The sequence below is a fragment of the Ambystoma mexicanum genome, chromosome 1p, assembly GCF_040938575.1.
Source record: "Ambystoma mexicanum isolate Mex_15411 chromosome 1p, UKY_AmexF1_1, whole genome shotgun sequence".
In the NCBI taxonomy this organism is placed as follows: Eukaryota; Metazoa; Chordata; class Amphibia; order Caudata; family Ambystomatidae; genus Ambystoma; species Ambystoma mexicanum.
Window position 1 is genome coordinate 193,182,838 of NC_090921.1, and position 14,462 is coordinate 193,197,299.

General features: G+C 45.6%; 1 protein-coding gene across 1 annotated transcript in view; it reads right to left on the reverse strand.

Annotated features, from left to right (window-relative positions):
- Positions 1-13,828: 13,828 nt before the first annotated feature.
- LOC138463764 (extracellular calcium-sensing receptor-like) overlaps positions 13,829-14,462 on the reverse strand; it is a 169,587-nt gene continuing 168,953 nt past the window's right edge. The window contains exon 8 of the mRNA XM_069607213.1: positions 13,829-13,906. Within this exon, the coding sequence (XP_069463314.1) occupies positions 13,829-13,906 (78 nt within the window). The remainder of the gene's footprint in view (positions 13,907-14,462) is intronic.

The window sequence follows — 14,462 nt, forward strand, 5'->3', positions numbered from 1 at the left end:
GAGGTTTGACCCACTTATTAACTTGAAGACTGAATCTCAAGATATTTTGCGTTTGGAACTGTGCTTTGAAACTTGGGGAAGGGTACCAAGAGTGTTGGTTAATTCTATATAATGTCAAATTTAAGGCAGTCCTGAGATCTTTGTTTGAACTGCTTTAAACTTGGGAAAAGGAGCTTGAAGAAAGCTGCGACGTGGGTCAAAGCTTCGAACTTTGTGTTGAACACTGTTTTGTTGGTTGCTAACATCCCTACACACTGTATAGATTAGTTGGCTGGCAAGTATAGGTTTTGGACACAGACAGATTCCTAAATTGAACTCTTGGACTTTGACTTTCCTTAGTTTTCATTTGGTAAGGAAAATCTACTATAGTATAGGGCAAGATAGGTGTTTTTCTATCCTGACTTTTAAGTTAATAACATTTTTTGTCAATTCAGAATCTGTTTTATGTGTTTTACTCCATGATGCCTTCCCAGTATGCTCCAAAGAATTTGAAAAATGGGCATAGGACTAGGTCCATTCATCTCTGAAAGGTGGCTGGGGCTCCGTGTAGGCCAAATGGTAATACCTTAAAGTAAAATAGTCCAACTGGGGTGGGGAAGACATTTCTTTCTTCATCCTATGGGTTCACTGCTACCTGCCAATAGCCCTTGGTTAGATCACATGTGGAGAAAAATACTGCTGATCCGAGTCGATCTATAAGGTCATCTATCCTAGGAATGGGATAATGATCAAACTGGGATAGTGCGTTGACATTTTGGAAATCAGTTGAAAACCTACACAATTGATGAGGTTTAGCCAGCAGGACTATTGGGGAGCACCATGGGCTCTGTGGAGGTTCTATAATATCTAAGGCTAACATCTTCTCCAACTCCTGTTGGACTATCTCTTTAAAGGCTTTTACGAGCAGTTGCTTTCCGATCATAATTTGTTTTTTTTTTTGGTGTTCTTGAGATTTGCTATGGTGGGAGATTACGATGGGACGATCTGTGGCCATATATTCTTTTAGATATTGTGCGATTTGGGTTAGAGGTAATATGGCTTCTCTCTCTTTCCAAGTTTCTTTTAACATATCATATCAAGAACATCTTGGGTTCAAAAGGGGAGAAACCGGGGGAAGCCTCTGGAAGTTTACGAACAGCAATCAGGACCCATGGTAACATCATGCCCCAATTCTTCCCATTCTCGTCTAACAATTTACTCAGAACACTATTTTCAGTTTAATCGAATTGTTCTACTAACCCATCAGTTTGGAGATGGTAGACTGAAATTCTGAAAGTTTTTATCTCTAAAACTTCTTTTACATCTGTGATAAGTCATCTCATAAAAGTGCTAAAACAAAAGGGGGTGAGGTGCACACTCCAAATCCTGGCCAATATACTACCTGAAGAAAGAAAAAGAATAACTGGGATAAATCCCAAAGTGTCCAATTCACTGGGTTAAATCCCATTTGTTGCAAAAATGTTCACATGGTTGGATCCCTTCTGCTGCATTTGTACTGCTGTTCTCCTCCTCCTAGCGCTTTCGTGTCCCAACTCTCTTCAGGGAGGCTGTGTTGCCATTTTTTTCAGGTGAATCCAATTAAATTGCTAATGCAGTCTTTATGGATTATGGGAGCTGTAGTGAAATCAATTGTTCAATTCAGGTGACCAAGGAAAGACACCCCTCCAGGAGCACACATCTTACCCTTAGCAGGGGGAGTGGAAAACCATAACTGTGGTTCTACACTGTAGGGCAAAATATCCCCACTGCTGCAGCCCCTGGAGTCCGGATCTCCACAGATTACATGTAAAAACAAAAGGGGGTGAGGCGCACACAAGAAAAAGAATAACTGGGTTAAATCCCATTTGTTGCAAAAATGTTCACAGGGTTGGATCCCTACTGGATACCATTTTGTAACCTGGCTTATTTTACCCCTTTCCTATGCCACCTGGCAGCTACTGAACTGCATCAAATCGTTCCATGTGAGATTGTGCAGCTACCCAGTTTATGCCAAAAGATTGTTTTTGATAGGAGTACACAATCTTGACATTTTGGAGAGCCTTTTGTTAGGCCCTGAGTCTAGAATGTGCCCTTTTCTCTGGTTGGCTGTTGCAAATCAATAGTCAGGCAGAAAGAGTGAACAAACACTCCAGCAGTATTTACAGTGTTTTGTCCAATACCACTGGGACTAATTGGAAAATATTGTTACCAACGGTAACATTTGCATATGATGATTCTGTGCTTTCTGCTATTCTGATATATTGTTTCTTTTGTTTGTATAGTAAGTATCCTAAAATGTTCAAGATAATCTCCCACCCTACCTGTCTCTGCCTATTTCTGATATTTCCTTCTGTGTGTAACTTGATACCTGCAACATGTCAGTGGGTGACCTTAATATTGCAACAGATGTTTTGAGAGGTCTGCATTTACTTGTTCAGTGGTAGATGTTGTGTCGCGGCACATAGACAGTAATCAGCCAGGGAAGCAGTGGCTCATGTAGGTGATTTAGAAGGAGCAGCGAATAGGATTGTGCCATTCATACGCATGGGTGTTGGCTGGGGGAAGTGAAGGAAGTTCAGTTTGTCATGCAAGAGAGTAATAAAGCGCACCTATGTATTCACGTCTCTGCATAGTTATTCAGTAAAAGTACGAACTGCACTCGTACACAAAATGGGTAGAGAACATCTGGCAATGAGGATGGGAGTCTGTCATGAAACAGCGACGGAACAAAAGATCCTCAAAAGACACGAAGTGCAGATGAAATAAGAGGGCAAATGCACACATTGATTGATTCCCTCTTACAACATCACAATGCTAATTCTGCATGTGCATCTCTACCACAGTGTTGTAGAGTGCAGTCCTCAGAATGTCAGACACTGAGAATGTGGGAGATGAAGTGGCAGGTGCTGCAACATTCAGGCGTCCTAGCCCCATCAACATGGCAGATCAGAACGTCTTGGACCCCTCTTGGGAATGCTCATTGAGATGTTTCACAAATCACATAGCAGCCTACAGTGAAAATGCCTCTGATAAATTTGCCAGAAAATTACTCTTCAACTTGGTAGGAGATAAAGTTGAAGACCTTGTACCCATGTTCCCTCCAGACCAGATTGATTCTTACGAGGATCTGAAAGGAGCGTTAAGTTCCTACTTTGACCCACACTGCAACATAGACCATGAGTGACACACTTTCAATACTGCCACCCAGCTGATACGAGAATCCATGGACACATTCGTAAGCTAGTGGTTCACTGTGACTTTTAAAGTACACTGATGAGTATGCCATCTGATTCAGTATTATTGGTGGATGCTCACCATCCTCAATGAGAAAATAATTGCTGAGGGAACCCCTTCCACTTGCCACCATACTAGTGATGGCAAGAATAGATTTTGTGCCGAAGCTCAAGTCACTCAATTATAGATAGGGAAAGAGCTCAAAGGGGAACAGGTATGTCAAGTGTTGCATGAAAGGAGAAGCAGATATTGAGCAGCATGGTAGCAAGAAGATACCGATGGAGAAGAAGATGCTATCAATGTAGTTTACCATTTCCACACGAAGAAGGTGTAAAGTGTCCGATTGTAGGCCAAATGTGCAGCAACTGCGAAAGGGAAAAAAAACTTTGCCGGTGTGTGCAGCTCAATACCAAAGACATAAAGATGGCAAGTACTTTCCCATTGGTCAGGCAAGATATGCATTCCTATGAGCTTACACCAGCAAGAAGAGATACAAATGCGAGAATAAACCTGGTCAATCATGTTCGACAAGTGACTAGGAGGTCTCTGTCACCTACACCATCCCAACATGAAGGGAGGGATGATTAGGCATACATGATGGCTGACCTCGTGGACACTCCTGTGACTGACGTTGGTTGACTAGTTGGAAATCACCTAGCCAAGGTCGCCATTGATATGCTGGCAACGCTGAACTTCATGTGTGAGTCGAGATTCAACGAAATGTCTCCTTCAGCACTGTTGTCAACATCTGAATTGAGTGTTTCAATGGACTGCTAAGGGACCTGTGATCTTTCATGGAAAGTTTCATACAACACTCCAAAACAAAGTTAAGAAAACAAAGGCAGGAATCGAGGTTCTTCAAGGTAAAGTGCCAGGAAGTAACCTGATAGGGCGTTTGACAGCCATGACAATTGCGGCCATGGTGTACACATCTGATAAAACATTAGGTGCCTCATTACAACCTTGGCGGAGGACCATGGTGCTATTAGCACCATGGCCCATGCCGCTAAGGTTGCAATTCCGCCATGGTGGATGGCGGAATTACCGCCCCATTCCAAGGTGAGTGGGGCGGTAATTCCCCATTCACCAATGGCCCCTTCCCCATTCCCATTTTTGCCCCATAGGGAATAATGGGAATGGGGAAAGGTGATAATTACGGCACCGTAAATTACGGTGCCGTAATTATCGCCAAGGTCCCTTTGCGGCATGGCTTTTAACGCCTGCAAAAAGCAGGCGTTAAACAGCCATCCCGCAAAGGGAACCTTGCAATCAGGCGTTAAGGGTCGGTGCCGTTTACGGCGCTGTAAACCCCTTAACGCCTGAGTCGGAATGAGGCCCTAGATTTCCAATCTATTTCAAGATTTAGGACGGCTCAAAAGAGAGCTGGCGGCCCTTCATATTGATGAGTCAATCACTCCAGTAGCACAGCATCCTCGGTGGAAATCTATTCATCTTCAATCACAAGTGGAGAAAGAAATACAATGCCTGCTGGCAAGTAACATCATTGAAATAGCGTCTGGTCCCTCCCCATGAGTCTCACACCTAATGGCCGTCCCGAAGAAAGGTGATACCTGGAGAACAGACTATGAGTGTACAAGGGACAAGTCAACAAATCAATGGGTCATGAGAGACACCAGGAATGCACCTAGATGACATGATAGGACTACTGAACCTTGATCTAAATGAGGGCTACCATCAGCTAGAACTAGAAGAGCACTTCTGATATGTCACCATGTTTACCACGCACCAAGGTCTATTCTGCTACAAACGGTTAAGCCTTGGCATCTCCTTGGCCGCAGAAATATTCCAAAAGAGCATATGAAGAGTGTTATGACATGTTCAACACTGTTTCAACTACAGTGACAACATACTGGTTTTCAGCTGCACAAATGAATAGCATGATTGAGCACTAACGCAGGTATGTACTGTACTACAAGAGGCAGGACTGACTCTCAATCTGGAAAAAGTTGCATTTCACAAGTCGCATCTGAAGTTCTTTGGGCACATTTTCTCTGAAAGAGGAATGGGTCCTGATCCTGGGATGGTGAAAGCTATCTCGGAAATGTCACCTCCGGAAGATGTCAGTGATGTTTGTTCTTTCCTAGAATTGGTCAGTTATTGCAGCAGATACATCAGAAATGTTGCCACCAAAAGCATGCCACTGCAAAATCTTACGAAGCAAGGCAGTCTGTTTCTATGGTCATGAGCGTGTGAGGAGGCGTTCCATCAGATCAAAAGTGACATCACAGCAGCGATTGACATGGCGTACTTTGAACGATCACTTGACACAGAGCTGATGGTGGATACCAGCCCTGTTGGAGTGGGGGCCATAATCACACAACTCAAACTGGGTAGAGACTCCCCAAGAGCTGTGATGGCATACGCCAGCAGGAGTCTTTTGGACATGGCAAGATGATATTCGCAGACCAAAAAACAAAGACAAGTAGTTGTCTGGATCTGCAAGCACTTTCACATATTTTTACTTGGCAAACCCTTTACGATTGTGACCAATCATCAGGTGTTGATCAACATATATGGCAGCCTCAAGTGCAAAATGCCTTCAGAGAATTGAAAGATGGGGTCTGTGGCTACAAGAGTATGATTTCAACGTAGTACACAAGCCTGGTAAAGAATACAAACCGGACAACTTCTTGCCTCAACACCCGCTCCCCTATCTAATGAGTCACTCGTCCATTGCAGAGGAATACATCAACTTCATCACTCAGATGCTCCGGTCGATCCTGATTACTTTGAATCTCATGAGTGAACATATGTTACATGACAGTACATTACTTGAAGTACAAGAACTGATTGAGTCCAGGAGATGGGGGTCTGTCTTTCCTGCAAGAAGGCACTGTTTCAGTGGCAGATGTGTGTGCCTTCTAGCTCTTCCAGCTGGAGAAAAGTGAACTCCTATCGCGGGAGGGCCTCATCATTAGCGGCACCGGAGTAGTCATTCCCCCTAAGCTTCAACAATAAATCATAGCTGTAGCTCACAAAGGTCATAGTGGTGTGGTTGACACTAAACGTCGGATAAGAGACACCATGTGGCTTCCGGGCATTGATACAATGGTGGAACGCACCATTAAAGCATATCACTAATGTAAAAGTACAGCTGGATAATTCGGAACCCGTACGAATTTCTGATCTGCCAGAGACAGTGTAGGGCCATCTGGCCACTGACTTCTTCAGGCTATTCACAGGAGGTCATTAGTGGCTTGTGATCATGGACAAATACTCACGATTATCCAATTTGCAGATGGTGTCCTTTACTGCCACTATCACAATAATACCTGAGCTAGATAGTATGGGGAATCCCTGATGTGCTGAAATCTGACAATGGACCCCCGTTCAGTAGCATGGGGTTTGCTCGATTCATGTAACATGTAGGAACTCGACACAGAAAGATAACTCAACTGTGGCCCCAGGCCAATGGCATGATCAAAAGGTTCATGGGCAGTCTCAAAAAAGGATTACAGGAGAACGAGCTAAGCAACATGTCACTCAATAAAGTGCTATGCAAAAGGTTGCAAGACTATCGGAACTCGCCACATGGTACCACGGGCAGATGTCCTGCTGACTTTATGTTTGGGAGGAAAGTGAGAACCCGTTTTCTACATCTGCCTAACAAGGATAGTGAATCTGATCGAGAACTGGCTTGTGTGCATCAAAGCCGGAAACAGAGTAAGAGAGAATATACCGATCAGCAGAGTCATGTAGTGAAGTCATCAATGCAGAAGGGAGATCAGATGTTGGTGTATCAGCGACAAGAGAGAAGAGCAGAATGCCGATTTTACCCAACACCAATGACAGTAATTCACGTGAAGGGATCCATGGTGACAGCAAGGTCTCCCCATTGCGTGATCACTCGGAAATGTGTCTCATTTCAAGAGGTATCAGAAGACAAAAACCGAAGAAGGTAAGAACAATGCACATGATGGGATAAGGAAGAGCGAGAACAGGTGATCTTGTCACCTCAACCTGTCAGATGCATTAGAAGGCCAGTGCAGCTCGTTGAAGAGATATAGAACCAGAGACTATACACAGGCATGTTTATGTTTTTCGTTTGCCAGGGGTATATGTCTTGTCCTGGCATGCAGGCAGTTAAGGGAAAACAGTGGCTGACGTTGGCGTATTAGGAGGTGTGGCGAATAGGATTGTGCGTGTGCGTTGGAAGGATGAAATTAAGGATAGATGTTCCCTTCACGTGCAAGAGAGTAATAAAGAACTCCTATGTATTCTCGTAATTACCCTCTGTAGCAGTACCTTTTCACACTGGTACACAAAAGAGGGACAGAACCGTAGATGGGTGTGGTTCAGCGCCTGCTAACTTTTTGTCAGTTTGTTCAAACGTCATTTTTATGTCCCATTTCTTGCTGATCAGATTGCAAATTTTGTTGCGTGTGTTTGCTGGATGATTAAAATGATTATTTTTCACATTTCGCAAGTCAAACCCATTCGATTCCTCAGATCAACTGGGATCCTTTTGATCATTACCTTATGCTCGCATGTCTTGTTGACTATCGAAGTACTTGGTTTATTGGAAGAACTTAAGTCATTGGATGCCTACAGTTCCAGCACTCCTCAGCAGGGCTTCTGTACTTTTCCCAATCCAATACTGGCCCTTGTTGGCAGTCTCAGCGGAGAGTCCAAGATCAAATGGTCCATAAGTCTGTACTCCTCCACCTGACCAAGCGTGTTGCACACTGGAGCCAGAGGTACAAGGAACACTGGTGACCACTGTGAAATGCTTCCATTGCGGATTGGGTCTCCACCAGGAGAACGCCACTGGGAGAAAGATTTGGCGGTGGCCTTCCCTTTCCAGGAGCACCAGGAGGAAAGACTGGGAGTCTAGATGCTAGCTGAGGGAGGACCCAAGTAGTTTGGTACGTGGGGAGGACCGCCTGTGAAAAGAAAGTTGATGCTGGCACATGCTTACTGGCATAAAAACTGGGGTCTGAAACCTCTGATTTTCTAGATGTTTCAGACTACAACTCCCACCAGTCTCATCGGCATAGTAAAAGCTGAGGGTTCATGGGAGTTATAATTCAAAATATCTGGAGAGCCTCTGGACTACTGACGTAGAACGTTCCATTGCAACAAATCTGCCGTGTTTCTTGCCTTCTTCATCTACAATGCATGAGTTCAGTCTCAAATATTATCCAGAGTGAAAGCCCTGTTGTCTAAAGAAATTCTGAGCAGTGTCTACGGAGATAGTTCTGAAGTTTGCGCATTTCTGAGATCTGTGTAGCTTGAAGCAGAACACTGAAGCCATTAACAGTTGTATGAGCTACCTTGTTTAGAGGAAGTAATATTTGTTAACCTACAAAACATGAAAGGCTGTGTCAGCACAGCCATCATTTCAGCCTGCACTCTTGTAGATCGTCTCTGCCAGTCTCAAGAAGAAAGAAGGCAGCACAGAAGCACCAGCGTCCCCCAGACATTTTTACCCCCACAGCACACTGAGGTGCTCAGGGTATCTAAAATGCCCGCGACAGTTGCAACAGTAAGGAACAACAACAGTCTGCCAGTCTCTGTCTGTGATGCCCAGATGAACCCCCCTACCCGCAGCACTACCAACAAGACTATACATGGTCCCAAAACAAGAAAGCAGCTGACCCTCAGTCATGCTTGCAGCCTCTAAGCCCACGCCACCCCTGCCCATGTCCCTTCACCCTCCAGTGCTCTACACGCATCTCGATCCCGCCCCCTGATGCCTCCTGACACCGGCCCATCTCCCACCCCCAGTAACACCGATCGCAGCACCAGCCGCTTTCCTATGTCCGGAGCCTCACACTGCAGCGGCTCACCACAAAAAAGCACAGGCCGTTGTTCAAGCCCCCCATCCGAGCACTCCAGCTGCCTCAATTCTCTACCCACAACACTGCCCCGCCCCTACCCACTTCAAAAAATCATCAGTAGCCCACACCCAAGCAAACCAGGCCCGCTCTCAACAGTGGCACCCCCAACCGGGACCCACCGAGCCAGTGGAGTAACTTTGATGAAAATGTTGGGGGGGACATGACAACTGAAAGAAAGGGGCACGGTGGAGGAAAGGCGGACAGTGGCTCTGAGGGATAACACTAAACTACTACACCACAAGAGTCCATTGCCGTCGCTCTGTTATAGCTTTCCTAAAACTGGTGGCGTAGCTTTAAAATTAAATTCTAAAGACATGCCAGTCTTCTGAAACTTATAACACCACAGTTGGTCTTTAGAATTCACTGCATTGACAACAGCAAAAACGCCTGCTCCCCCTCTACCTAGAGAGGGCCTGAAAGTAGGCTGAGGGGAGCTGGTGTTTGATTATTGTCACTGGGGCAATGACTCAAACAAGCATATAGACATAATACAAAATGGATGCCTGCAAGATTTAAAACAGCACATTAGGTTGGTTATTCTGATTTAATGAATTACTTGCAACATTCAGACTCTAAAATGAAGGTATGTTTTCCTGTGTTCAAATTACCCCAAGCAGTAGCATACTGAGTGGGAGGCCAGACCGGGACATTTGTCATTGGGACACCAATCCCATTCAGCACCTAAAATAGGGTGCACAAAGAGGAAAGGTGTCCCACTGGCAGGACAATGTGTGCAGAGCAATTCCTACTCAGCACGCCTATTGTCCTGGCAGCAAGACACCTTACCCTTTCTGAACGGCAGAAGTGTCCCACTGCCAGGACAATGTCCCAAGGGGCTCCTGGAAGCAGAGGGTCCTCACGTCGCTCTGTGTTAACAGAGCATTACACTGTGAGCCATTAGACACTGATGCAGGGGGAGTGACTAGTAGCAGGGACTTTTGTCCCTTTAGAAATGTGTATGGGAGGGAGTGATCAGAAGTGAGAAGGGTGCATAATGTTGCATGCTTTATGAAATAATGACTCTGGCTTTAAAACCCAAGGGGGATTTGTTAGGCTCACATTATTCTGCATGATGCTGTTGTGACTTTGCATGCAGGATGGGGAGAATAAAACTAAACCTATGCTCTCATTCCTCAACATATTTCTATGACAATGTATATAGTGTACAGTTATTTTACTACGAAAGACTAGCGTATTATGTAATGGGGTTTGCTTCCAAGGCATTGCCAGAAATAAATATTTAAGCACATGAAATGTAAAGCAAAACCTTAATGAATATCTATATCAACTAAACCTGGGAAGATGTGCACAGTTGCTTAAATTGTCCACATCCCAGTTTCACCATTTAAAACAAGTGTGTGATCCTGGGCAAGTCATTTAATCACATTGTCTTATCTGAAGCTCTGTACTTGATTCTTATTAACTTTCAAAGCTTAGGTTAATATATGATGCTATTATAATTAAAAAAAAACTAATGGCTATAGAGTTGCTCCATATAAAACAATAGTGGAATTTAGGTATTTTGCGTCACAAAGTCATTTGCCACTTGGCTTACTTATGGCAACTTATTCTAAAGTCACTTCAATGGTGCCTCCACGTATCAAATACTGGTGATGCTCATTGCAATGTCCTTTTCTGTAAAGTCACTTCTGTTGGTGCAATCCATATTCAAATTAGGAGGTTTCCAGGGATTTTGCCCCAGAGGGCTGGCCAGAGCTTTAATAAATGAGTTTCCTGCATCTGCAACGATCTTGCAGTTTTATTCATTTTATTATGTGTAAAAATGCCATCTTCCACTAATGTTACCAAAAAGGTAAATTGGGGCAGGGGTGGCCAGTTTGGGGGTGTGAATGACACATACTGCATTTCGTGGCTCACCTCACCCCCGCCTCCAATGTTGCAATGCTGGATACTCCCCTGAACCCAAATGTGATTGTACAAATGTGACCCCTCACTAGCGTCAGCCTGCAGCCCAGCCCTACAACAAACATACACGCAGCTGAGCGCAAGCTCAGCTTTATGCAATGAGACAGCGCAAGTCTGGCTGGGCACCTCAGCCAGGCTCACACTATCAAATTACATGATCTTGAATGCGGCGGTCACAATGTGCCACCCCTGGCCCTCCCACAAAAAGATGGAGGGGACAAAAAGGCATGCCTCATAAGTTGGGGGGGACTTATCCCCCTGTCCCCCCCTATAATTACGCCCATGCACCGAGCACCGACCATTCAAACCCCGGCATTCCCACCAGCTTCCGTTAATGCAGCAGCCTTGACTCGGCCATCCATCTGGCAGCTCACTCGAAATTACTCATTGAGAGCACTCACCAGACCGCTTGACTACACCTCCATACAACAAACACTCACCAAACACAACCTCCTGCTAAGATTGCGCTCCACACTCATCCCCCCGCCCCATAGCCAACTGCCCCCCGGTCGGCTCCAGCCCATCTTCCAGCATAAGAAACACACCTCTGGTAAAATCATCTGGCCTGATCCACAAAGTAGATGCTCAGGAAAGCAGCTCCCAGCCACCAATGACCAACAGATGCCCCACCCTCACACTCATCAACGAATATGCACATATGGTACCTTCCTTTATGCCCAAAACTAAGGTCTCCTCAGGTCATCCCGCAGCCACATCCCCGTCCTCTCCAGCGTAGCAAAACATCAGAGGCACACTCACTACCTTGCCACCTACCATCAAGGCGAACATTATGACTACAGCTACCTGCCCAGAGAGCGCAATGCTGTGCACTGTTGCCAAAAATGGCTCTAGAAACAGAAGTCATAGCATGCCTAGAGAGGTCACACCACCCACCAAATGTGTCCTTCATGATACAAATGTCTTGGCTTTAAACTGTATCATGCATTTTGTGAAATATGTCAATACTGCATAAACCATTCCTAGTCATGACATCACGCCCACGAATACCAGCACTAATAAGGCCCTTTGCACTATAAATGACCCCAAAACTAGCTCCTCCTTTAACAGTTTCTCCACCCATCGATACTATTGGCTTTACTGCCTCTCCACTTTCAATCTCCCCAATCTCTCCCACCAAGGACTCCTCCATCCTCGTCTCCAAAGCCACTTCGGTCGAAACCTATGCCTCTAGCACCCACAACCACCCCCACCCCTGCCTCTACTTCCCTGCACCCCAACACTAAGAAAGTACAGGAACAAACCCCACCACTACTGAAATGTTCCCTCACCAATGCCTGTTCACTCCCAGCACATACACACGAACATCAACAATCTCCTCATCGTTCACGACCTCATCGCTCTTGCCATCACAGAGACCTGGCTCCAAGATTCCTCTGGCCCCACACTAGCACTAGCCCTCCCCTCCTGGCTACACTATCTTTCGGAAAGTCCAATTCACGGACAGAGGCGGCGGAGTAGTGCCTATTGCCAAAGTAACCCTCCTGATTAGACAAATCAACACCTCCCCCGCAGAAAACAACAACATTATGTCCCTTAGACTGTCCACCACCCCCTCATTTACCTTCACCTTTCACATCAACTATCTCCCTCCCAGCTCGCTAGTCAGCTTCCAAGAAGATCTCCTACACAATCTGGGAGAAAATATCAAGAATACCTCCAAAATCATCCGCATGATAGATTTGAACCTGGGCTTCAATGATCCAGAGGACATGAAGGCCTCATCACTCGCCAAAGCCCTCGAAACCCTAAGGCTCAAACACTGCATCTACAATCCCATCCACTCCAAAGGTTGCATCCTGGACTGGATCGCTGACATCAACTGCCAAAGCTAAATCACAGCCAACACTCCATGCCCTTGGTCGGATCACCATTTGATCCTCTTCTCCATCCCCCAACCCACAAAACTGAAGCTCCTGGCACCATCCCTGCCTCCAGCACTAACTCTGAGCTCTCACAAACTAATCAAAGAACACCTACTGCCACTCCTGGACACAGCCAACCTCAATCCACCCTTCTCCAAGGATCCCAACATCCTGGCTGACCTATATACCTCTACTTTAGCAAAGGCTGTTTACACCATCGCTCCCCCTCACACCACAATGCCAAAAAAGTCAGACATACCAACTCATGGTATACCCCTGAAATCCAAGAACTACGCACCATAAAACGCTGAGCCCTAGCAACCTGGCAAAAATCACCCTCCGACTCTACCAGGAGGGAATTTATCAAATCCTCCAACACCTACAAGCAAGCTATCATAGCAGCCAAATCCGCCTCCTTCAGCCTAAGAATAGCCATGGCCAAGTGAAATATTAATGAGATCTTCTACATCTTCAGGGAACTTGAATGCCCAGCACCTTCTCCACAGCCTCTCACCAAAGACAAAGACTGGTGCACCAATATCCAAACAGCCATGCTCACTAAGATAAAACATCTAAACAGAAAAATCCTATCCAAACAAGCAAGCCTCAATGCACCCAGCTACAAAGCAGACACAGCCACCGCTGCTAACTCACCAGGCCTAATCGCCCACCGATTCATATTCAAGGAGGGCACAGAACTGGATGTACACTCTTTTCTGAAAAATGTAAAGCCCTCCAAATGCCCTGATACCAATTATTACTGCATTTATAAACACCTCATTCACCTCAGGAGTCTTACCCTCCAGTCTCAAAGAGGCCTGAGTCCTCCCGCTCTTAAAAAACCCAACTCTGGATCCCACAATCGCAACCAACTACAGATACATAATGACAGTCCCATTTCTACAAAAAATAGACAGAGCTGCCTATCTGCAAGTCCAACAATACCTAGAAGCCACCGACATATTTGGCCTGCGCCAATCCGGCTTTCGTCCAGGCCACGGCACTGAAACCGTGCTGTTGGATCTGAAAAATCAAATGGATGAGATTAGAAATGAAGTCAAGCCTGCGATCTCCTCCTACTGAACCTGTCAGCTGCCTTTGATCTAGTAGATTACCAGATCCTGTGTCACCGCCTCACCTCTTCAGCCGAATTCTTGCCAGAAGCATCTAAATGGATAGCCTCCTTCCTAGAAGGCAGAGGTATTGGACTCTTGGCAGAACATGCCAGTGCCCATCCCACCCCCATTCCCTGCAGGGTACCATAAGGTTCCTGCCTATTCCCCACCCTCTACAACATATTCACCAGACCCCTCTTTGACATACTGGACGCACTCGACATAGTCTACACCAACTATGCCGATGACACGCAAATCCTTCTCCTCCTCACAGACACCTACGCAGACAACTCTAAAACCCTGAATGCAGTTTACATAATTATTCAGACATGGGTGGCCTCCAACCGCCTCTGTCTAAATGGAGATAAAACAGAAATCCTGCTGGTTGGCTCCCAAGGGGTACTAAAAAAGCAAAACTCCCAATACACAATATTTACCATTGATAAAATCCAGATCCCAGTCTC